This window comes from Eucyclogobius newberryi, unplaced genomic scaffold (genome assembly GCF_026437365.1).
Source record: "Eucyclogobius newberryi isolate DKJ021-1_F unplaced genomic scaffold, fEucNew1.0.hap1 SCAF_12, whole genome shotgun sequence".
NCBI lineage: Eukaryota > Metazoa > Chordata > Actinopteri > Gobiiformes > Gobiidae > Eucyclogobius > Eucyclogobius newberryi.
This window is the reverse complement of record NW_027315746.1, coordinates 14490156-14512348: the sequence shown is the minus strand read 5'-3', so window position 1 is coordinate 14512348 and position 22193 is coordinate 14490156. Positions and strand designations below refer to the sequence as shown.

Genomic DNA, 22193 nt, shown 5'->3' with positions numbered 1-22193 from the left:
TCTTTTTCTGCTTTATGTTTCATTATTTTCTAAATCAGAAATGAATCGAACGCACGCATATGATTTTCGCATCCGCTTTATAACGTCACAAACGCGATCAGAAGCAGAGCAAGTTCAGATTTGATTCAAAAAGAGGAGTCCAGTTGAATTGAGAAGGCCAGAACGGATGGTTAAAATAGTTGTTATTGTTTTTATTCCATGTCTTTCAACGTCAGCGCTAGGGAAGAACAAATAAAGAATACTTACTATTTTGTCCGTATAATCCCTGTTACTAGCTCATTACAAAAGCATAACTATTTTCCATACATTTAAAATCGTTTAATAATACATTCTTTCATATTACAAACTTTTCCTCTGTCAACAAATCTTTGGGTTTGATAAAATTCATCATGTTTTTTCTCTGTTTTCACCGTCTTTTCTTTGACTAAAGGTAGATGTTTATTTACTCTTTATTACTCTCGGTCACACAGGAAGTTACCAAAATAAAAGCAAAACCTTATGAATAAGGAGGGAGATGAACCAGAACAGAAGCGCGTGCAGCGGGACAGTTGGGACCATGGATCTATTATATTATCGGGGTGGGACAGTGGAGGCACAGTGGAGGGACAGAGGAGGGACAGAGGAGGGACAGAGGAGAGACAGAGGAGGGACAGAGGAGAGACAGAGGAGAGACAGAGGAAGGACAGAGGAGGGACAGAGGAGAGACAGAGGAGGGACAGATGAGAGAGGAGGGACAGAGGAGAGACAGAGGAGAGAGGAGAGACAGAAGAGGCACAGAGGAGAGACAGAGGAGAGAGGAGGGACAGAGGAGAGACAGAGGAGAGAGGCGAGACAGAGGAGGCACAAAGGAGAGACAGAGGAGAGAGGAGGGACAGAGGAGAGACAGAGGAGAGAGGAGAGACAGAGGAGGCACAGAGTAGAGACAGAGGAGAGACAGAGGAGGGACAGAGGAGAGAGGAGAGACGGATGAGGGACGGAGGAGAGAGAGGAGAGACAGAGGAGGGACAGAGGAGGCACAGAGGAGAGAGGAGAGACAGAGGAGGGACAGAGGAGAGTCAGAGGAGAGGCAGAGGAGACACAGAGGAGACAGAGGAGAGACAGAGGAGAGAGGAGAGACGGATGAAGGACAGAGGAGGCATAGAGGAGAGACAGAGGAGAGACAGAGGAGGGACAGAGGAGAGACAGAGGAGAGACAGAGGAGAGATAGAGGAGGCACAGAGGAGAGAGGAGAGACAGATGAGGGACAGAGGAGAGAGGAGAGACAGAGGAGAGACAGAGGAGGCACAGAGGAGACAGAGGAGAGAGGAGAGACAGAGGAGGCACAGAGGAGAGACAGAGGAGGCACAGAGGAGAGACAGAGGAGACAGGAGGGACAGAGAAGAGACAGAGGAGAGACAGAGGGACAAAGGAGAGACAGAGGAGGCACAGAGGAGACAGGAGGGACAGAGAAGAAACAGAGGAGAGAGGAGAGACAGAGGAGGGACAGAGGAGAGACAGAGGAGACAGGAGGGACAGAGAAGAGACAGAGGGACAGAGGAGGCACAGAGGAGAGACAGAGGAGGCACAGAGGAGAGACAGAGGAGACAGAGGAGAGACAGAGGGACAGAGGAGGCACAGAGGAGAGACAGAGGAGACAGGAGGGACAGAGAAGAGACAGAGGGACAGAGGAGGCACAGAGGAGAGACAGAGGAGGCACAGAGGAGACAGGAGGGACAGAGGAGAGAGGAGAGACAGAGGAGGGACAGAGGAGAGACAGATGAGGCACAGAGGAGGCACACAGGAGACAGAGGAGGGACAGAGAAGAGACAGAGGAGGGACAGAGGAGGCACAGAGGAGGCACAGAGGAGAGACAGAGGAGACAGAGGGACAGAGGAGGCACAGAGGAGACAGGAGGGACAGAGAAGAGGCAGAGGGACAGAGGAGAGACAGAGGAGGCACAGAGGAGACAGGAGGGACAGAGAAGAGACAGAGGAGAGAGGAGAGACAGAGGAGGGACAGAGGAGAGACAGAGGAGACAGGAGGGACAGAGAAGAGACAGAGGCACAGAGGAGAGACAGAGGAGGCACAGAGGAGACAGGAGGGACAGAGAAGAGACAGAGGAGAGAGGAGAGACAGAGGAGGGACAGAGGAGAGACAGATGAGGCACAGAGGAGGCACACAGGAGACAGAGGAGGGACAGAGAAGAGACAGAGGGGGCACAGAGGAGAGACAGAGGAGGCACAGAGGAGACAGAGGAGAGACAGAGAGACAGAGGAGGCACAGAGGAGAGACAGAGAGTCACATGTAATGTACGCACATTTCTGCAGACGTCTTGCGCCCCCCAAACAGGCGCATTCTCCACCAGAGGACTGCAGTCTCAGCATTTCAAATGAAAACTTGAAACTGACCTTCTTGTTAGGTGCTTAATGCAATCCAGACACATATGTTTGAATAAATAAATAAATAACAAGCAGTTTGGTTGTTGAATGAACGTACAACGCAATCATTCAAGAAGGAAAATAAATTAGAGCAGACGAGAGCAATATAATGAGTATTTTATTAATTTTAAATAGACATTATTCATCATAAGCTTAATTAAACCAAGCAATCACTACAGTTGAGTGGAATGCTACTGTGAGAAACTGAGCTACACAACAGGAACGATTTAGAAATATTTAATTAGTATAACTCTATTTTATTTTTTATACAGGAATGCTACATCAATTAATTAATATATTAAGACTATAGGAAACATGACTCAAACCAGTGACTTTTTATCATTGGACAAGCTCTTACAAGCTGGAAATGCATCACATGGTCACTTTGGTCTCCCTCAACAGACAGGACTAATAGCAATCCCTCTCTTTGGTGTGTAGGCCGTTGTTCTTGTCACCATTTGGATGCAGTCTATGATCGGACACACGCTAAAGCACAGCGTACAACCAGTGCAGCTCTCGTTCACGTACGGCAGGTGGGTCTCTGAATCAAACGTAATGGCCTGGAGAAGAAGAGATTGAAAAGTTAAATGACAATGTTGAATTTTCAATGGGAACCCGTACACTTAATTTACATATTCATACATAATAACGGAGTGGACGGTATACCTGATATCCCGAATCATTGCAAGTCATATAACATTTGCCACAGTTGATGCACATCTCTTCGTCTATGAGCGCTACCACCTGAACAAAACACGTCTCAAGTTATAAGAACATCAAGCAGCGAATGTGCAAATGATTCAAATATTCAGGTGTCCAAGGATACGTTTACCTGCTCTGTGTTGTCCAGCTCCTGGTACGCTCCAATGTGACGCAACGCTCGGGCTATAACATCCTATAAAGAAACATAAACTTACTCTGGGAAAATACTACTTGAAATAATAACAATAATGACATTCCCTTTTGGAAATGTGTCTTTTAGAGCGGACAACTATCTATTATTTGCTTTATTGACCTTTATATATGTATGATTTATGACCACTTGATGCATGATTTATGACTATTACAAAGTACAGCTACATGTTCAAAAAATACAGAATCAATCAAAAGAAATTATTCGGACAGCGTGTGGTCAAAGAACATATACTTTGATCCACCCTCGCTGTGTGAAGGGAAAGGTTTCGCAGGTCTTTCCTTCCTGCTGCTGTCAGACTTTATAACAAACACTGCTAGCCCTGAACATGTGCAATACTGATGTAACCATGTGCAATACTGACTTAACCATGTGCAATACTGACTTAACCATGTGCAATACCGTCATATTCATGTGCAATTACTGTCATACTCACACGCAATTCATGTCATATTCATGTGCATATAACTGATGTAAATAAGAGTGTTTACTTTACCATTATTAGTAGTATTATTTGTCTTATGCCAGCTATTTTTTATTATTATTATTTTATCTTTATTTTTTATTTTCTTCCCTCCATTACCTATTAAAGGTGGAATGGACGATTTTTTTCAGCAATTTTTTTTATCATATTTCCTCGTGGCGTCAATCATTTGTCCTGCCACGTATCAATCATAAAACGCACCTATCGCTCACCTGCAGCCGCGTGCGGTTCGTGCCCACGTTTCCGCGTGCCTAAGCGCATGGATCTATCATAATATAGTTCCCTCAGTGTACGGGGCAAAATGAAGACGGAGAAAGACAGTTCGAGCTGACGCAGAAGTGGACAGAAATCTACGGGAGACGAGAGATGTGATGCGATCCGTCTCGCTAATAAACAAACGCACGTGTGTGTTGTATCAGTCCGCACGGGGGAGTGCGCATGCGCACTTCCGCCTGCGTTCTCAAATCGCCGAAAAATTGTCCATTGCGCCTTTAAGATATGAGAGGACCTGTTTACAGGAGTTTTATTTTTGTTGTTCTTCTATTAAGAGTGTTTTTTTCAAAGTTCCTATAAGTTATCTGTCCTTTCCCCCTGTCTCTACTGCGTTGTAACACCAACATTTCCCCATGTGTGGACAATAAAGGCTATCTTATCTTATCTTATCTTATCTTTCAAGCAAAAAAACACGACCAACTGAAAGTACTTTATCTCCAGTGTGTAAAGTCTTATGTCCGATCAATTCTGGAGAGTCCCACCTTCACCGCAGGCACAGGTTTCTTGGGCGACTTGACCCTGTTGCTGTCGTTGACCTCTGCAACGTCCACTTCACCTCTGAGCGCCTTTTTGTATCCCGCAATCACCTCGTTCTTCTCTGTGAGGTAAGGCCCGAAGCTGGGGAGACTCTGCATAAGAGAACAAGCGTGATTCAACCGCACATCTTAGTTGATACACTTTTGTTTATTTGGCGTACCTTTCCTACTAGTTCTTCCACTCGGGGCACTGGTTTTCCCTTCTGGTGTTTCTCTGTTGGTGGAGACTGACCGTCCCAGTTTTCCAGCTCGAGACTCTTCAGGTACAACAAAGCCTTCAGACCTGCACGCGAGAATTATCAGCGCTATTATCAGTACGTCTCTAGTAACTCATGAGTTTTGTCGAAAATTATGAAAGGGTTAAAATACATTCTCATTCATAAACCTCGTCTTTATAGCACATAGGAATTTTGTAAAATAATTCATACATGCTAACAATCTGTGTTCATTTTACAGGATTTTTAAATAAATTTTTTTACAATTTAATTACGCATCTGTTTACTTTATTATGTTTTGTTCTGGAGCCGAATATCTAATCAGAAATCTGAATTATCTCTTTGCTTTGTGTCCTGAATATAATAGCTTATGGCGCCACTGTTTTGTGATTGTAGTAGCTTTTCAAATAAATATACGTCACCTTTTCCTTTCCCAGATTATAAAATTGATTATAAAATACGGGACAAACTGTAACTTACCGACACAGTAATCTTCAATCACTGTGAAGTCTTGGTTTTGCACAGCGCTGCAGACCTGTACCGTTTATGGAGGGGAATAGAGGAAGCGGATGTGTCAATCAATCATAACACACATTATTAACATTTAAACAGTTGGGATTTTACAGGGGAGCCGTTTTCACCTGTAAAACCGATGCACCAGCATGAAGGAACTGCAGCCCGGTCTCTGCTGAGTCTATGCCTCCTGTCGCCAGAATGGGGAAACCAGGAAGTGCTCTGGCAATGGCAGAAACCGCTCGCAGGGCAATCGGTCTGATGGCGTTACCTGCACCGGGAAAGAATATTTCGATCATCATATTTTGCCAGCTAACATCACGCACGGCAGTCAAAGCCGACACTGGGGACGTCGACGTCACACTGGATCTATCAAACAGCTTTTCCAAGACACAAAGACAAGAAGTTAAATCCAAAAGTAAAATACATGAAAAATTTGAAAATGGACAAATTCACCAAGCAATGGACAAAATGGGACTCTTCTTGCCATAAGATGCTTTAACCCCTTTTTTCCCCCATTAGATGCAACCTAGTTCACTATCTGCTAACCCTTATCCTTTACATATTTTGAATTCATAATGTCCTACTCAGCCCTTTTTTTTCTTTTTCTTTTTTCTCTTATTTTTTTCTTATTTATTTATTCATTTTTCTTATTATTTGTTTTATTGATTTGTCTTATTTATTATTCTAATATAAGCATAAAAGAAAATGTAGGTGTGTCTGTATGTGTATATGCATGTGAACTGAAGTGAACTTAAATTTGTACATCCATGTATGTATAAATATATTTTTTCCTCTCATAAAAAAAAAAAGAAAAAGTAAAATCACCCAAAATGATTTAATACTTAATGTTTACTTTGGAGTTTACATTTATTTCCATTTGCAACTAGAACCAATATTGTGGCAGGCAGTAACAAACAATGTGTCCTTCACAAATGTCTTTCTCCTGTGTACTATTTGTTTGTGAAATGACTTATATCTCATGTATCGCTGTAGTAGTTCCTTACCAGACACGCCTCCATACGTGGTTCGTTTTCCCGCTCCCACTCCAGGCCACGGGGAACCATCCGCTTTCAGACCCATCATCCCTGATACAGTGTTGGTGGCTGTGACTCCATCTGCGCCTCCTGAAAATGAAAAAACAACAATAACCACAACCAAGTAATATAAAAACTACACATTCATCTAAATATTTTGCATTTAGTTTGATACCTTCATGAGCTGCTTTGGCAATGTCCACAATATTGGTGACGTTTGGTGTAAGTTTGGCAAAGAATGGGATTGTGGTGGAAGCACGCACCCAGCGGCAAATGTTTCGCACCAACACTGGGTCCTGATGAAGTACAAAGAGAAACACAAAATACTGCTTTTTTTTTTTTTTTATTGTATTACGATTATTTCATTCAGTTGTATTGTTTATACCTGTCCACAAGCCAGTCCCATGCCTCGCTCACCCATCCCATGAGGACAAGACAGGTTTAGCTCCAAAGCATCTGCTCCAGATTTCTAAAAATCATAAATAAACAAGATATCACAAAACAAAATATCACAAAACAAAAATATGTAAATCAGCTATGCAAATCTATATTTTTGGATGTTTTATAGTTGCGTATCAAAATTCGCTGCACAGGATTTGCATGTAATGTTCTCTCGTGCCAAGTCAATATTTACTATATACTTTTATACATTTAAGATGCCTTTTTGACTAGCAAAGGGAATACCAATGCAAATGAGCTCATATGCAATGTCCCTTTTCAAATAAAAATTATCATAACTATAATCAATGCTTTAATATACAGTATACTTTTATGTGAAATATCATATGTGCTGCACCTAGAATGAAACCAACAAATACTTTTACTATTGCACTAGTTTATATACTCACCTCAGCCATTATTGCAATCTCAGTCCAGTCCTCTTTGTTGTAACTACACATTATACTGGAAATCACCACCTAAACCGCAGAAAGACATTGTATTATTACGTATAAGACAGCATTAAAAACAAGTCCTCCATTCTGCAGTCGTACATTATTTGGGAAGTCCCTCTTTAGCTCAGTGACAGATTCACACCAGTAAGCTGCCGTCTTCTCACTGATGAGTTCGATGTTGAGAAATGAGCCCTGTCCCGGGCCATACACGTGGCCAGAGGTGGTCCCACGGACGATACGTGGAGAGACATTGGTTACCAAGTCCTGACAACACATGAGAATTTGAACAGTCAAACAAATTGCCTTTGCACAGGATCAGTTCATGTTGATTCTATTATAGTGAATTCATTTAAGATTTTCAAATTCAACATTCAATTTTGATCGATCTTCTGAGTTTTCAAAGTCACCACTGCACTTGACATGTTATCTGCCTTCTTATCAGCAGCGATTTACACAATAACACATTTCAAAGTATTGCAACAGAAAAACATCACAATAAACCATAATATTGAAATAACTTATTGCCACGGACAATCATTTGAAGCTGCAATATATAAATAGAAATAGCAGAAGGAAAAACTTAAATGTAGTATTTATAATTAGTCATAGAAGATATTTATTTGATGGTGCAAACGTTGCAAAAATATTGATCCAGCTATTATTTATTGAACGATAAGTTTACATAATAATCTGCCCATGTCATATTTAGTTAGTTTGCTATCACAAAACTACCTAGATCTCTGCGTTTGAGATGCTCTCTTGAACGGCTGCATTTGTTCTTTTTATCGCAATAGTAACAATTCAAGATTAAAACTTGAAGTGGCAGTACAGTAACTTCCTCTGCCCCACGTTATCCCAGGAATTTAATGTCTGTCCTGTCTATGTTTAATGTCTGTCCTGTCTATGTTTGCTTTCCATTTAATATCATTATTTACCTTGTCCAGTCCAAAGGTCTTGGTCAGCGCAAACCCCCAGCCCTGTTCGAAGGCTCTGCGAATCATAGCAGTGCTGGTTGTGGGAGGGGCAGAGGCCAGACCAAACGGATTTGGAAATTTTATCCCACAAACTTCCACGCTGATGTCCACCAAGTCGATGGCGCTGTGGAACAGTGGCAGTTTGGGCGTGGTGTCGATGGTCTGCCCATGCAATGACTGTAGGAAAACACATGGTTTTAGCACATGTAAAAGACACAGACATATTTTAGATGCACAAGTTCTCTACTTCTGACCCAATACTAATCATTATAGCTTTATTATATGTGAGCTAAGTAAACTAAGCAAGTGCAACTGTCTGGTATGGCAACTATAAGTACATAGAAAGTACCCATATTTGCCATCCTTCTACAATATTAAGTTGCTTTTACACCAACGATTTCCATACATGTTGCAAGCTGGACATGGAATAGTCTTAGCGCAAATGAAAGGAAGATAATGGAATGATAGAACTTTAAAAAGATATCCCCAGAACAGCTAGGGCTTTGCAATAACATTTAATGCTCATAAGACAGATTTTCATGTTTTTTTTATTATTATTTTTTATGCTGGAACAGTATAAAAGTATCTGTTGTAAATATTCTTTTACAGTTTTACACTAGTCAAGTGGCAGTTTTTTTGGACATTTTTTTTTTTTTAACTATAGGAAGTGCTGAGTTCTACAAAGTAATATTTTTGTGTGTGAAATGAACAGTTCAACCTCAATAGCATTCGGATTAATTCTGTATGTCATCCTTTGTAAAACATATTTTAGAGCTGTTCGAAGCAGTTTTACCTGTAAGTATCGGTGCATGTGCCAAGAGGCCTGTTTGCCGTCATTGGTCGACTCTACTGTGGTGTTGGCCATGCCAGCGATGTCTCCTCCAGCAAACACCCAGGGCTCTGACGTCTGCATCGTCTCTGTGTTGATGTCCGGAGTGCCCCAGCGATTCAGCTTCACAGGGGACAAAGCCTCAGCCACTGCACACAAAACAAGAGAGGACAAACAATCAAGAGAGGAGTATTACACCGAACAACCTTTGAAATTAGATGGTACAATGTAAAAGCAGCAACATGGGTTAAGCTGCAAATATGTGAGGGGAAAATCTATTACGATCCAGCTTTACAGTGCCATCTCATGCCACGAGGGGTTAGTAAAATATAAAAATAAATGATCAACAAGCACAATTTATCTCTCTTTTAGGTTTTCAAGAGAGGACAAACTGAGCCACTTCTGTTATGAAGCAATTCTGCACAAAAGAACATTTATAGAATTGTTAGATTATCTTTCTAAATGCATTTCCATAACTTTACTCTTTGTTAAATGTAGAAAAAGCTTCAGTTGTAGTCATCTGGACTCAGTTAGAAAAATTAGACGTTTCGACTCTCATCCAAGAGTCATTGTCAATAAAAGAATTTAGGGTCGAGAACTCCGATATTTGTACTATTCTGTGGTAAGTCCAGCCCATTGGGAGGAGCCTTCCTGAAATGGAAAGAGTTGTTTGTTTCAACAGAAACTTACCCTCTTTGTGTCTACTGAGCCTATTCAACCCTTTAATGGGCTATTATATATAAGGGTTGAATAGTCTAGCTCAGTAGACACAAAGAGGGTAAGTTTCTGTTGAAACAAACAACTCTTTCCACTTCAGGAAGGCTCCTCCCAATGGGCTGGACTTACCACAGAATAGTACAAATATCGGAGTTCTCGACCTAAATTCTCTTCTCTTGGATGAGAGTCGAAATGTCTAATTTTTCTAACTGAGTCCAGATGACTACAACTGAAGCTTTTTCTACAATGGAACACGCCTGGACAAATGAAGGATTACACCGACATATTCTTTGTTAAATGTGTGACAAAACCCAATATCCTTCTTTATGCTACAAATACTGGCTATCTACAAAACCTTTAATGAAGAAAAGCCTAAGACAATGAGCGTTTCGTTTTGGTTTATTAATTTTTTGAGTTTATAGTTTTAATATGGTGTGTTGGTGTCCGGTACCTTTTGGGTCGTCCAGCATGGAGCCGAATGCGCTGATGATGTAGTCGGCCTTCAGCCTGACGACCTGCTCCTCGTCCTCGATCCACTGCCCGTCCTCCGTCTGCTCTGTGCGACAAAACTGAAGACCTGCCACTCGGCCGTTCTTCATGATCACCTCACGGGGCGACAGGAAGGGCAGGAACTCGCACTGCTCCTCTTTGGCCAACTCCATCTGAAAACATGTTTGTGACGGGGTTTTTCTAGCATTGGAATGATGGCAGGTTTGACAAAGATATTCATGACAAAGATTTGCGAGTTTAGTTTAAATATACTTGGTGCATTTTGCTGTACTATTGTAAGACATACCAAGGAGAACAACTTCATACATGGTTTTCAAGTGATAAAACAAATAAGATGTGTGTGTGTACACTATTTTACTTCTGATGTTACTTTTATTGCACATTTCTATTCTCCTACTATTCTCAAACTCTTGAAACCCATGATACAAAACACCTTTACAAGAGAGACACAATCATATCGTAAACTAGAAAATTATGTTAGAATTCTGATATTTTTGAATGAATTAAGTAATATTATGCATGTTTTTGGTCAAATAACAGCTAATAATGTACTCCATTATACAATACCGTTTACATTCAATCTGGAATCAGTGCATTTTTGATCAGTTAGAGTCAATAAAATACATCTACACTAGTCTATACTAAGATTCAAATATGGATTGATCATGCCACCATGACGTCTGTATAAACCTGTGGGGAACGGACACGTAGTAACACAGTTGTCCTGTGTAGTTCTGCTCCAGGATGACCTATACCTCTTCTGGCACAGCCCTGATGTTGGTGAAGCCTTTCCTGAACACGACGTAGACTCTGCGGGCCCCACAGCGCAGAGAGGAGGTGGCACAGTCAAACGCGGTGTCTCCAGCTCCCAAAACGATCACCACGCCTCTCAACTCAGGCAGCGAGGAGCGGCACTGGCACATACCTGCAAATGTGCGCGGAATTTAAACTCTGTAACGAACAAAATGTACAGTACCATCTAAAGTCACAGAGTAAAGAAACAGGATTCATTGAGGAAGCGGTGTATTTTTTTTTTTTATGTTGAGAAATACGGCTTTCTTTTACTGGGTCTGTGATTACCTCATACTGCCAGAAGGAGGACAAGTACTAGATTTACAAATTAAGTATAAGGAATTTCGAAAAGCCAAAACCAATGTTGAACCCAGATTGTTTCTATTAGTGACTATAGACCCTCGATCACTATATCATAACTCAACAATTCTGCCAAAACAGTTGTCCTTTTTCCATCCCCATTTTATAAAACAACAACATTTAAGATATATTAATTTCACACTTGCACATACACCTCAAAAATGGAACTGAACATGGACTAAATCTAAACTAAACCAGTACAAGAACAGCATCAAAACAAGTCAGTATCTAAACTAAAAAGTGTGAACGCACCCTTAAAATCTGTCTTATGCTATATATTCAGTCAGCAACAACTATTTTGTCTCAATGGGAACTTAAATCCAAGACTAGGCTCACAAATCTGACTTAAAAGTGAATCTAATATTGTGGCCATGAAGGTCTTGTGTATGTTTAATTGTACTTTTCTTGCTGGCAGAGGACACCATCGGCAGGAAGTCCTTGGACGTGAAGAAACCTTGTTCTATTGTTAGACCTTGGAAGATTTTAGCCCGGTTGGCCTGAGGGAGACCTAAAGACACACACACAAATCAATACATTTAAATATATGATGAAAAAAGTATTCAAATTCGTACTAATCCCTTTGTTGCCACTCACCAATCCCGAGAAATACAGTCTTGAATCCTTCTTCCTTCAAAGATGTCAGATTCATTCCACCAAGACCAAGACCCTTCTCACACAAAACCTACACAGAATGAATGTAATATTATTTTTTTAGCAATGTATTAAGCATGCAGGCTAATACCATTGATCAAGAACTTTATGCAGAGTAAAATGTCATGTTTATGTTACACACCTTGACTCCCAGGTCCTTCATCAGATCAATTTCAAACTGAACCACCTCAGAAGGAAGTCTAAACTGAGGGATTTCTGATGTGCTGGACAAAAGACCAAACAATACCATTAATAAGTCAATTAAATGAGAGTATAGAGCTTTATAGGGATTTATAGTCAATAATTTTAAATATAATTGTTAATAAATTAGTAAATGATCTGTAAATATGAATATGCAGGGAGAAATCAATCAAATCTAGTTTTTATAGTGATACTAAATTAAAAAAAAGAAAAATCTTGTACCTTAAACCTCCAGTGTACTTCTGTTTCTCGTATATGGTGATGTTGTCATATCCGAGGCGGGCCAAGAAGGAAGCACAGCTGATGGACGCCGGGCCACAGCCAATCAGAGCGATCGGAGAGTGGTACGACTCCGGCATCTCATTGGCCGGAGGGAGCTCGGGGTTTCTGATCTGAGGGATGCCCATTTTACTGAACACCTGGAGAAACATAGCAGATTGTAGTTACTGATGCTAACATTTCTAGTTATCCTTTTAGAGTCAAATAAGGGTTATTGCGTCTGTCAATTCAGGTAGAAGGCAGAATGGGGTGCAATTTAATTTGATATATAAAACATTTCACATAAGCTGCCACATTTGAGATAAATATAACACTTATTTATTGTACCTCTGTGGCAAACTGTTGCAGCCCACCGATGTTGATAGGCCCCTCCTCAGAGGCGTAAAGGTTACACCCCCCGACACACAGCTCTGATGTGGGACATACCATCCCACAGGTGAGGCCCAGCGGGTTGTCCGACAGGATGGCCTTCGCTGAACCATAGTAGTTCTAATGTAGACAACACACACAGCTGTTGTGAGGGGAGCAGTCACAGGCAATATCCTTCTAGTCAAATGGATTTATTCACCTTGTTAGAGATACTTGTGATGAAGGATTTGATGTCCAGGTTTGTGGGGCAGCTCTTCTGACAAGGGGCATCTGCACATTTTAGACACCTGAGCACAGATTTAAGACAGAGAAATTAGGTTAGAAATCTTCTTAATCTCCATCTTGAAACTGTGTGTGAGGGAATGATTGGGGCTGGTTGGGTGGGCCAATGGTGCAGACTGGCAGCTTCACTTTCATCAGTCTGCCCCAGGGCAGCTGTGGCTTACCACCAGAGTGTGGGGTGAGTGAATAATGCACAAAATGTACCTTATATGTATTTTTACCTGAGTGCTTCTCGTAGAGCCCCACGCTCGCTCAGTGTTGTGTGTTTGATGTCGTCAAAGTTGTTTTCTAACTTCACACAGGACTGAAAAAAGAAAATGCAATCACATTAGATTAGATTACATTGATACCAAATGTTTGCGTAGAGGCAAACTCACATTACAGTCCTTGTCATGGTTTCTTTTCCAGTGTTTCTTCTCCTTCTTCTTGTTGGCCGTGGATATGACCTGAGCATGATTTTTCACTCGAGGGTTTAGAGCCAGGATGCCCTAAAAAATAAATAGAATACATTTAAAAATACATTCTAGGTGCACGATGCAATAACAAAGTGGATGCCAATGTGTTTTGCAGCATTTAGAACCGTATGGAATATTTTAGTTATATTCTAATACTTATACTTTGACTATGTATAAAACAAAGTATTGCGTTTATTTTTTAGTCAAAGTAACTGCTGTATCTTATTGTTTTTTAATGCTCCTTTCAGAATGTAGCAAACACAAAAGAGTTACTGCAAGAAGTTTACTTGTTTCATGGTTAAGTTTACAGTGATAAACTAATACATGCCGCAGGGTCAATACCCTTTATCAGGAGTTTATGGACCACCATCCTTGGAAAGACTATTCTTAAAAACTCCATAAGGCATTAAGACAACTTCCTGTTTGCCATTAGGTTGGTAATGTGTTTGCCCAGCGTGTAATGTTTGAATGCATTGCCCAATTGCTCCACGTGAACTGATATCCCCAGGCAAACTCCCCTGATGCCCCTCTGCACAACAACACATGTACACAGCGATTACAACAGGCCACATACGTAACTTGGTTAATCTATTTAGCTCAAAACTAAAGTAGCAGAACAAAGAGTTACATTTATTTCTTGAATCCTCTTTATTTTTGTTATTATATTGTAATGTGTGAGCAATTGTGCCCAAATAATTTCCCTTGTGGAACATTCACGTTCGTTTTGTCTAAATTTGATGTTACTAGTTGGTCTTAAATCAACGTTTGGAAGATTTCATGGTGGTTCTCTTTTGCTACAAAGCAGAGCAGATTATTGGCTGTTGAGACATTTTCCAATTTATTTCAAACATTTGAAAATATCTGCACTGGTAATTAGTAAGATAATTAATAATAAAACTGACAAAAACAAAACATACGATTAATTGATCTGCCAAACAAAAAAGATGTACGTATACAGTGTGATATGAAATTCATAGTTGCTCGTTCATTTCTGAAGTACATTTATTTTGCATATTATATTAAATTAAATGTTATTTTAGAAATGGCTGAAAAAAAGAAAAAACAACAACATTTAGTTAGAATAACATAAAGAAGAATACCTCAATATCTGGGAGATCTTTGCTCAACATGATGCCTCGTTTGTTGATCCGATTTGCCAAATACAAGTATAATATCTAATTTCTTGATTGTCTTTTGGCTTCGTGGGCAGAGGTCCGAAACACTGTCCGGGACGACTCTTCTCTTCAAAAGCTGCTGCGACTGATCCAACTTCTCTCTTCTGTTACTTTAACGTTTCATAAAGACTTTCTTCTGGTCCACGAGTCAAAGTTTAAAGCCGTACCTAAGTTCAAGGTTTCTGCAGCAGCAAATCAAACAGTGACTCTAGTAATCTGCAAGGTCCAAACTCCACCTCCAGTAGGAATAAACCTGCTCTGAGTTTTATGAGAACAACAAGCTTATAACTCTTGAAAAGTGCAAGTCAAACAGAACAAGATAATAGTGAATATTTAGTTTATGTCTGTATAAATGTAGACACTAATTCTCCTGCTAGATGCAATCGTAATATTTATTATTTATTATTGTATTATTATTCAGCTCAATTTCAATACTTGATTCACATTTCTGTACCACAAAGCAAAAAACAATAATAAAGAAAAATATATAATTTCCTTTCGACATTAGAATATTTTCAACACAAAATAAAATTTGTACTTTATTTGTTCTTATTATTAGGCCCGAGTTCCGTAAGGAACTAATAGGTCTCTCGCCTAGTGCGAAGCGCGGCTGCAAAAGTGCGCGCGCAGCACGAAATGGAGCGCGGAGCGCTCACCCGCGTCATAAACACTCACTCACGCACTTCTCCACTCACGCACGTCCCGTGCATACTAATTAGTAGTAGGAAAATTGAACATTACCGTTGCAAACGGGCGAAGTCCGTGCGAAAGTCATGGCGAAAGTGCGCAAATATCAGCCATATTGAATCAAAATATGACTCTGGAGTTTATCCAAATGACGTACATTACGAACTCCTCCCGGGGCGTTAGCCCGAGAAAACTGAGTGGGACGTCAAAAGTTATCCAAATTACTTTGATATCTGTCACGGTCTCTGCGAAGCTGCAAACTAAGCTAGAATTTCAGAAATGTCCTACATTTTAAATTTGCTGCCGTTTGCGCAAAGTCAAATTTGAATCAGTTGTTAAACCCTTTGCCCTAAACCTACTTGAAGTGAAACAAATTCATTTGGCGTGATAGCCCCCCAGAATGAAATTACATTTATATGGAGAGTAAAATATTTAGTTTTTCGAAATTTTAAGAAATTTGGCACAGAATGTCATTTTGGCATCCCGGTCAAAAATGTCAATGAGACTCCATGTCATATTTGTTACGGCGTAGCCGTAGCGATGACAAAAACCTGGGAAACCATGGAAAAATCGCAAAATCTGTGAGATTTGAATATGCTTACAGTTTATACTTGGGCGATAGCCCGATTAACCTGAAATTTGGTGAGACTCATTTCAGGAGTTTGCCATCAAACGTTATCAAAATCTTTAAGTATCACGTACTTTTTCCCTTTAAATGTAAAGCAAAGGGGAGAAGACTCGATAGCGTCAGACTCTGCAGTTGGTGTAATAAAAGGAAAATTCGGGCGCACTCCTCTTGCGTTGTCGGGGGGCCGCGTGGTGAGGGCCGATCACTGCCGCTTGTGGCTATATTTATCATTATTATCATTTCTATTCAGTTCTCATGTAGATAATGACAATTCTAAAAGTGTTCTGTTCTATTGTGATCCTATGTGATTTTATTTTATTTACAGTATATTCAGATACTTCAAATACTTCAAATGTTAGTGTCTACATATACTTTCTGGCTCTATTTTGTAACTGTAATGTTTCCATGATTCTTAAACAGGCAAAACCGTGACTCAAATTACTAAAATGCAATTAAGCAATTCAGGTTTTTCTTTATTGTGGACGGTGTGTTAAGCATCAGTGAGGTACAGTAGTGACGCAGCGCTGGCGAGTAATGCCACCGCAGAGGCCATGACAACACCTAGACAAATGAAAAACAAAAAAAAAGTTATTATTATTTTGTCCATGCACGTTTTGTTTTTGCTATGAAAGTTTTGTTTTTAATATATGCAAATAGTAAGATTATCACATAATTAGATACATTTTACATAACAGTTTTAATAGGTCTGTGTGTTTGTCCCTCTAACACATCCACAGTACAATTTTGGTTCAAAGTTTTGAAACACAGCAGGGTCCATTTCCCTGCTCACACAAACACCTCTGCTCACTGCCCTTTAGTTTAGAGACAGACACAGACCAGAGCACATGGGGACAATAAAGGATTATCTTATCTTATCTTATCTTATGGAGCTACTGACCTCTGACCTTTGAAGTCTGAAATGAGCACACACAAACAAATAGTGCCACTATTTGGACCCATTTTGCTTACCTGTCGGGTCAAGAAATTGTCATTTCATTGCGGGGCGGGTTATAAAATACTGACCGTAGTGTCACATGATAAGGCGCTGGTACAGCTGGCAGCCCGGTGTAAACGCTCTCTCTTCTTTCTCACACTTATTGTGCTTTATCTCCTATATTTTGTAAATATAGTTAGTACATTTTTTTCTATTTTACTGTACGATAGGGACACGCGCTGGAATATTTTTTTAATTCAACTGTTTTTGACTTTTTTCGGCTGGATTTGAGCGTTTTTCGTTGCGTTCGTTGTGTTGTTGTGACGTGAGCTAGCTCCGAGCGAGCCCACCAGCCCCCCCCCCCCCCGCGCCCTCCGGCCGCGCTAAAGTACGGCGTGTCGTCGGTACACGTTTATATACACGTTTATATGAAAGAGGAACTTCACGAATGATCGGGACACGCACTGGAATCGCTTTAATTCAACTTGTTTCGACTTTATTCGGCTGGATTGAGTGTTTTCGTCGTGTCGTTGCGATGTGTCTTGGCTCTGAGTCCCCCGGCTCCGGCCCCGCCCCCCGGGGGGCCCCCCGGCTCCGGCCCCGCCCCCCGGCCTGCGCCGTACCGCGTTTATACAAAGGAGGAACTCATGAAACTGCGGAGAACAGTCGTCTTACCCGGAGATCGTCACGTTATCCCGTCGCAATACTGACCTAACCTAATACTGATGTGCAATTCTGTCATATGTGCAATTGCTGTTGGAATTCATGTGCAATTCATGTGCAATTACTGTGAAATTCATGTGCAATCTATGTGCTGTCGTGACACATATTCATGTGCAATTACTGTCGGGATCACATGCAATGGTATTTATTTATTTATTTGTCTATGGGAGTTTTTATTTATTTATAGGAGATCTTCTACTGAAAGTGTTTTTCAGACTTCCTATAAGTGATCTGTTCTTCTGTATCTACCTCTGTATCTACCTGCGTTGCACCAATGAAATTTCCCCATGTGGGACAATAAAGGAATATCTTACATGCATCTTTGCATTTGCAAATTCACTTCCTCATTAGACTAATATCTCTGTGAATATGAATCTGACTATAATAAAACATGTAGCATTTTGAAGCTGTCCTTGATTTCTCTGTGTTGGCTGATTTACATGTGCCTGACTCTGCTCCTGGGCTTGCATGAAAGTAAGTGAGCAAGAGAGAGTGAGGATGAGTAATAGGCAAATTCCCAGTTTCTTTTTAAATTATTATCAGTCAGGCTGCCTTTGTAAAAATGGATCATTCCCCCCTCCCCCAAAATGATTATATCACAAAGCAAATATAAGTATTTTACCAATATAGTTGTTCCTTTGGGGTGTAGGCTCTTCAACTTTTTCATGAAGGGGTTCTGGAAAAAAAAAAAAAAAAATCTGTATTGTGGTGTCACTGTTATGAAGCATTTATGTACAGTCCAAAGTCTAAACCAGACGCAAAGATAATGTGCATTAAACACACTTTTACAGGGATTTTATCAATGGCAGGAAATGTCAAAGTGTACTTGTTCTTTATAGCCAAAAAATGATATAAAAATAATAATAATAATACATAGATGTGTATAAATGTGAATTCTTTGGTAAATTTTCTTGGACAAAAAAAAAGAGAACAGTTTTACAATATTTTGAGAAAGTTAGACTTTTGAGAAAATGAGAATATAAATCGATAATTGTGATTATTCAGATAATACATTTTTTGTTTATTTGATAGGGAGAGATACAACAAAAACCTATAGTAATCTGATGCAGGTTTATTTATATAACCAAGGCTAATTGGCAACACAGGTCCCTATATCAACTTTCTATAGTAAAAACTAAAAAAACACCTTGTTTCTATTCAACCTATAAACCTAATAATTATACATTTTTTGTATCTGGCCGTTTATGTCATTAACTTGAATTTGTCCCTGAATATGAATGTAGTACAGTAATATGAAGTTCTTTAATATTCACCCACCCGCTTTGGTGTCTGAAGTTTCTGTGCTAATATTTTCAGGTGTGACTTCTTGACTTGTGTCGATGTGTTCTTCTGCTGCATCAAGGTCCAGCATCTCCTTCAGTCGCTCAGTCGCCTCCGAGGGTCCCTCGTCACTGAACTGATAATCACAAACAGAAACAGGACCCCTCCCTTTCACGGGACAGAAGATACGCTTGGGGATGTGGAGTTCAACTAAAGGGAAGGAAAAAACATGTCGTCCATCATATTACAGTAAAAAAAAAAAAAAAACTCAAGAGGCAATGATTAAACTAGGGTCAGAAACTTGCCAAACATGAAAAGTTGTACTGTAAACTGGGCTAATAAAACAAGTACTTTGTGTTGCTTAAACCTCTATGTTGAAGACTCAAAAGGTGAGATTATGTTAAGGTTGAGCCTAATCTTGTTCCACTGAAAACTTGTTTTGGTTCTGTTCAAGTCCTGGTTTATTCCATATTTACTTCCAGTTTATGTCCCACTTTTGATGTGGTGTATTTGCAAGTGTCAACGTTTCTAAGAAAGTGATTCTCATCTCTCCCTCACACTTCCTAACCAGCATATTTTTTGTATACTAAAATACACTTGCACTCGAAAATACCCAATTGTAAAAACTCTAGAATTGGTAATAGTATTTATGTACACAAGCCTAATTCCCTTCTCATGGATTGGCTGACCTCACACACCCACAACCCTGACCTCATTTGCAGTTTGTTAAAAATGTGTACAGTTAAGCCCTGTGTAATAATACCTGCCACGTTGTTGTTTTGTCCCTCTGCTGTTTCAAGCTCTTCCAAAAGCATATGAACCCTTGAGGCCACCGTAGAGATAATATCCCTCTTTAGCATCTGCAATCAAGTATTCAACAAAATAATCTCACAGTTTTTGATCAAATTTCATATATGTCGTTTACCTTTTCAGCGAGTTTAGCCTTTGGTTTGTTGCTGTGGACATAAGCTCGACTGTGGACAGCTCCCTTGATGGACACACTGCCTCCACAAATCTGCACCACATCGCTCATCCTCCGTTCACACTGCACTCAAAAAGACACAGCGATGTGTATAATGCAATGTGTCACGAAAACCGCATAAAACGTCCACGCACTTTACTGTTAAAAGTAACGTTATACAAATTCTTACCGGAGAAATTAACAATTGAACCGTGTACACTTGCTTTGCATTCCTCCTCTGCAAACACATGGGACAGAAGTTTGAACTAAATCTGACTCATTTGTATCAGCATAATCCATTTTCGTCATACAATCTTTTTTTCAACCAATAAGAAATAATCACAATTTTTAAAGGGTTTAATATCACACCTGTCCTGTCGTGAGTTCAGCATCATCTGGAAACTTTTTACCATCGAGCAAACACATTCCACTCTCTATTTGCTGAGCCCAGACATGAAGTTCATCCTAAAATCAAAAGTTTAGAAATATCTGCATTGCATTGTTTTATAGTGTAGCGTATTTTAATTCAAACCTTAATGCATTTCTCCATTGTTTCTGGAGTGTTTTGTCCAGGTGGTAGTGGGAGGTGGATGTTGACATTTAAACAACAGGACACGGTGATCCACGATGAGCACACTCCAGACTGATACTTCCAGTCAGCAGGCTTCGCCATACTCTGAAACGCAGCGAGTATACAAGAAGAGACATGAGCCCATACAGGAACACAATTATCCCATAAGCAAGACTATTCTTTTCTGCTATGCGTCTGTGATCAACTCATGGAATTTAGATGACTGGTTTCATTGTGAAGGCCAAAACATCGACCACCACATAACTGCATGCTTATTTTGTGAAGAAATAACAAATACTAACCTTTGGGTCTTTAACGTCAAAGGTTCTGCACACTGTTCTGTGATGGTTGGTTAAGAACCTGTCATTTGTCTACAGTGACCTTTATGAGACCAGCAACGTTGTGATGAAAAAGGATACTTTCTTGTTTTGGAGTTAATATGCAAAGTCACACAATCTGTGACGTCGTCATCTGCTGGACTCCAAAATCGCTCCGAGGAGATTAGGTTTTCCACAAAAAATATCAGCTACACACAAATACAAATGGATATAATCATCTGACTTTCATATAGAGACATACCGATCGTGTTGTAAATAGCACCGAGGCAGATGCAAAGATTGTTTACCTGTCGCAGAGTGGTTTGTGTGTCTTTGGCATCTGCTTCAGTGATTATAAAAACTCCTAAAACAGATAAACCTCCAGGAAGCATCCGGGATACCTACGAGCCATCAAAAAGTTAAAGTCACATCACATGTTAGTGTTAAAGCAAATTCTACCTGGCGGGCATGTTCCATGACCCACTCTTTATCCAAAGACTCTCCAGGCGACTGCTTTGGAGGTGTTCTCGAAGCCATAACTATAAAATCCCTTTGAGCGGAACTCTGTAATAATAACAACAACAATAACAATAATTAAACATGTTTTATTGTATTACATTCAATTAATAGTTAATAATGCATTACAGTATTATGAAAAATAATTGTACCTGTCCAATAAGCAAGCCTGTGATTGTAGTGGATTTTAGTTCACATAATTGAGACAAGTAACTCTCCACAGCTTCTTCAACAATGTACCCACGACCCATGTTTTCTAGACAGAAAGACCACAAACAAGCTCATTGTTAACATTCATCTATTTATGTTACTAAAAGTGATGCTAAATGCCTTGTAAAACATTACAATAAGACTTGCAACGTGTTCTCACTGTCAGTGTGGTGTGATTGAATTATGATTAAAATAGTAATTATTCAACTCTAACAACCAGACAGACTCACACCACAAAGTATAATGGTGTTTCTGAACGCTTACCTTTAATTTAAGATACTGACTACGATGAAAAACTCAGTATAATCCTCCAAAAAGTGCTTTATTCATGCCAGCTGGCGGTTCGTGGTGGGTTCGTCAGCAAAGCAGGAAAACTACTTTTACCAGAATCCTTTGAGCGTCTGTGTACTTCCGTCGCACGTAGTTTACGTAGGTCAATCAAGTTGGAATACGATTTTAAAATCGTGTGTATATCCTGCGATAATTTTGA

At 40.0% G+C, this 22193-nt stretch overlaps 2 protein-coding genes across 2 annotated transcripts; both read right to left on the bottom strand.

Moving 5' to 3' along the window:
• Nucleotides 1–2743: 2743 nt before the first annotated feature.
• On the bottom strand, nt 2744–15033 carry dpydb (dihydropyrimidine dehydrogenase b). The gene is made up of 25 exons (XM_072440911.1): nt 14801–15033; nt 13623–13733; nt 13467–13549; nt 13163–13250; nt 12922–13083; nt 12538–12734; nt 12257–12338; nt 12058–12145; nt 11864–11971; nt 11067–11236; nt 10253–10463; nt 9049–9233; nt 8217–8432; nt 7381–7545; nt 7237–7305; nt 6774–6857; nt 6564–6684; nt 6359–6478; nt 5480–5622; nt 5319–5373; nt 4785–4906; nt 4570–4716; nt 3250–3312; nt 3084–3161; nt 2744–2977 (listed from the first exon to the last, which is right to left on the bottom strand). The coding sequence occupies exons 1-25, from the start codon at nt 14828–14830 to the stop codon at nt 2813–2815; spliced, it is 3063 nt and encodes a 1020-aa protein (XP_072297012.1). The 5' UTR covers nt 14831–15033; the 3' UTR covers nt 2744–2812.
• Nucleotides 15034–16642: 1609 nt separating this feature from the next.
• odr4 (odr-4 GPCR localization factor homolog) lies at nt 16643–22124 on the bottom strand. The gene is made up of 14 exons (XM_072440910.1): nt 21968–22124; nt 21646–21749; nt 21437–21541; nt 21286–21378; nt 21080–21186; nt 20963–20999; nt 20622–20765; nt 20459–20554; nt 20280–20327; nt 20054–20173; nt 19892–19988; nt 19126–19338; nt 18470–18523; nt 16643–16751 (listed from the first exon to the last, which is right to left on the bottom strand). The coding sequence occupies exons 2-14, from the start codon at nt 21742–21744 to the stop codon at nt 16681–16683; spliced, it is 1284 nt and encodes a 427-aa protein (XP_072297011.1). The 5' UTR covers nt 21745–21749; nt 21968–22124; the 3' UTR covers nt 16643–16680.
• Nucleotides 22125–22193: the final 69 nt, after the last annotated feature.

What these genes read in the sequence shown, in the direction of transcription:
- dpydb (XM_072440911.1), bottom strand. Translation starts at nt 14,830, where the DNA reads ATGTTGAGCAAAGATCTCCCAGATATTGAG. An exon ending in GACTGTATTTCTCGGGATTG is followed by an intron (nt 11,972 to 12,057) that starts GTGAGTGGCAAC and finishes GTGTGTCTTTAG; the next exon opens with GTCTCCCTCAGGCCAACCGG. An exon ending in GATTGAAGATTACTGTGTCG is followed by an intron (nt 4,907 to 5,318) that starts GTAAGTTACAGT and finishes TCTCGCGTGCAG; the next exon opens with GTCTGAAGGCTTTGTTGTAC.
- odr4 (XM_072440910.1), bottom strand. Translation starts at nt 21,744, where the DNA reads ATGGGTCGTGGGTACATTGTTGAAGAAGCTGTGGAGAGTTACTTGTCT. An exon ending in TTGACGTTAAAGACCCAAAG is followed by an intron (nt 20,766 to 20,962) that starts GTTAGTATTTGT and finishes GCTGCGTTTCAG; the next exon opens with AGTATGGCGAAGCCTGCTGA. An exon ending in AGGCTAAACTCGCTGAAAAG is followed by an intron (nt 19,989 to 20,053) that starts GTAAACGACATA and finishes ACTTGATTGCAG; the next exon opens with ATGCTAAAGAGGGATATTAT.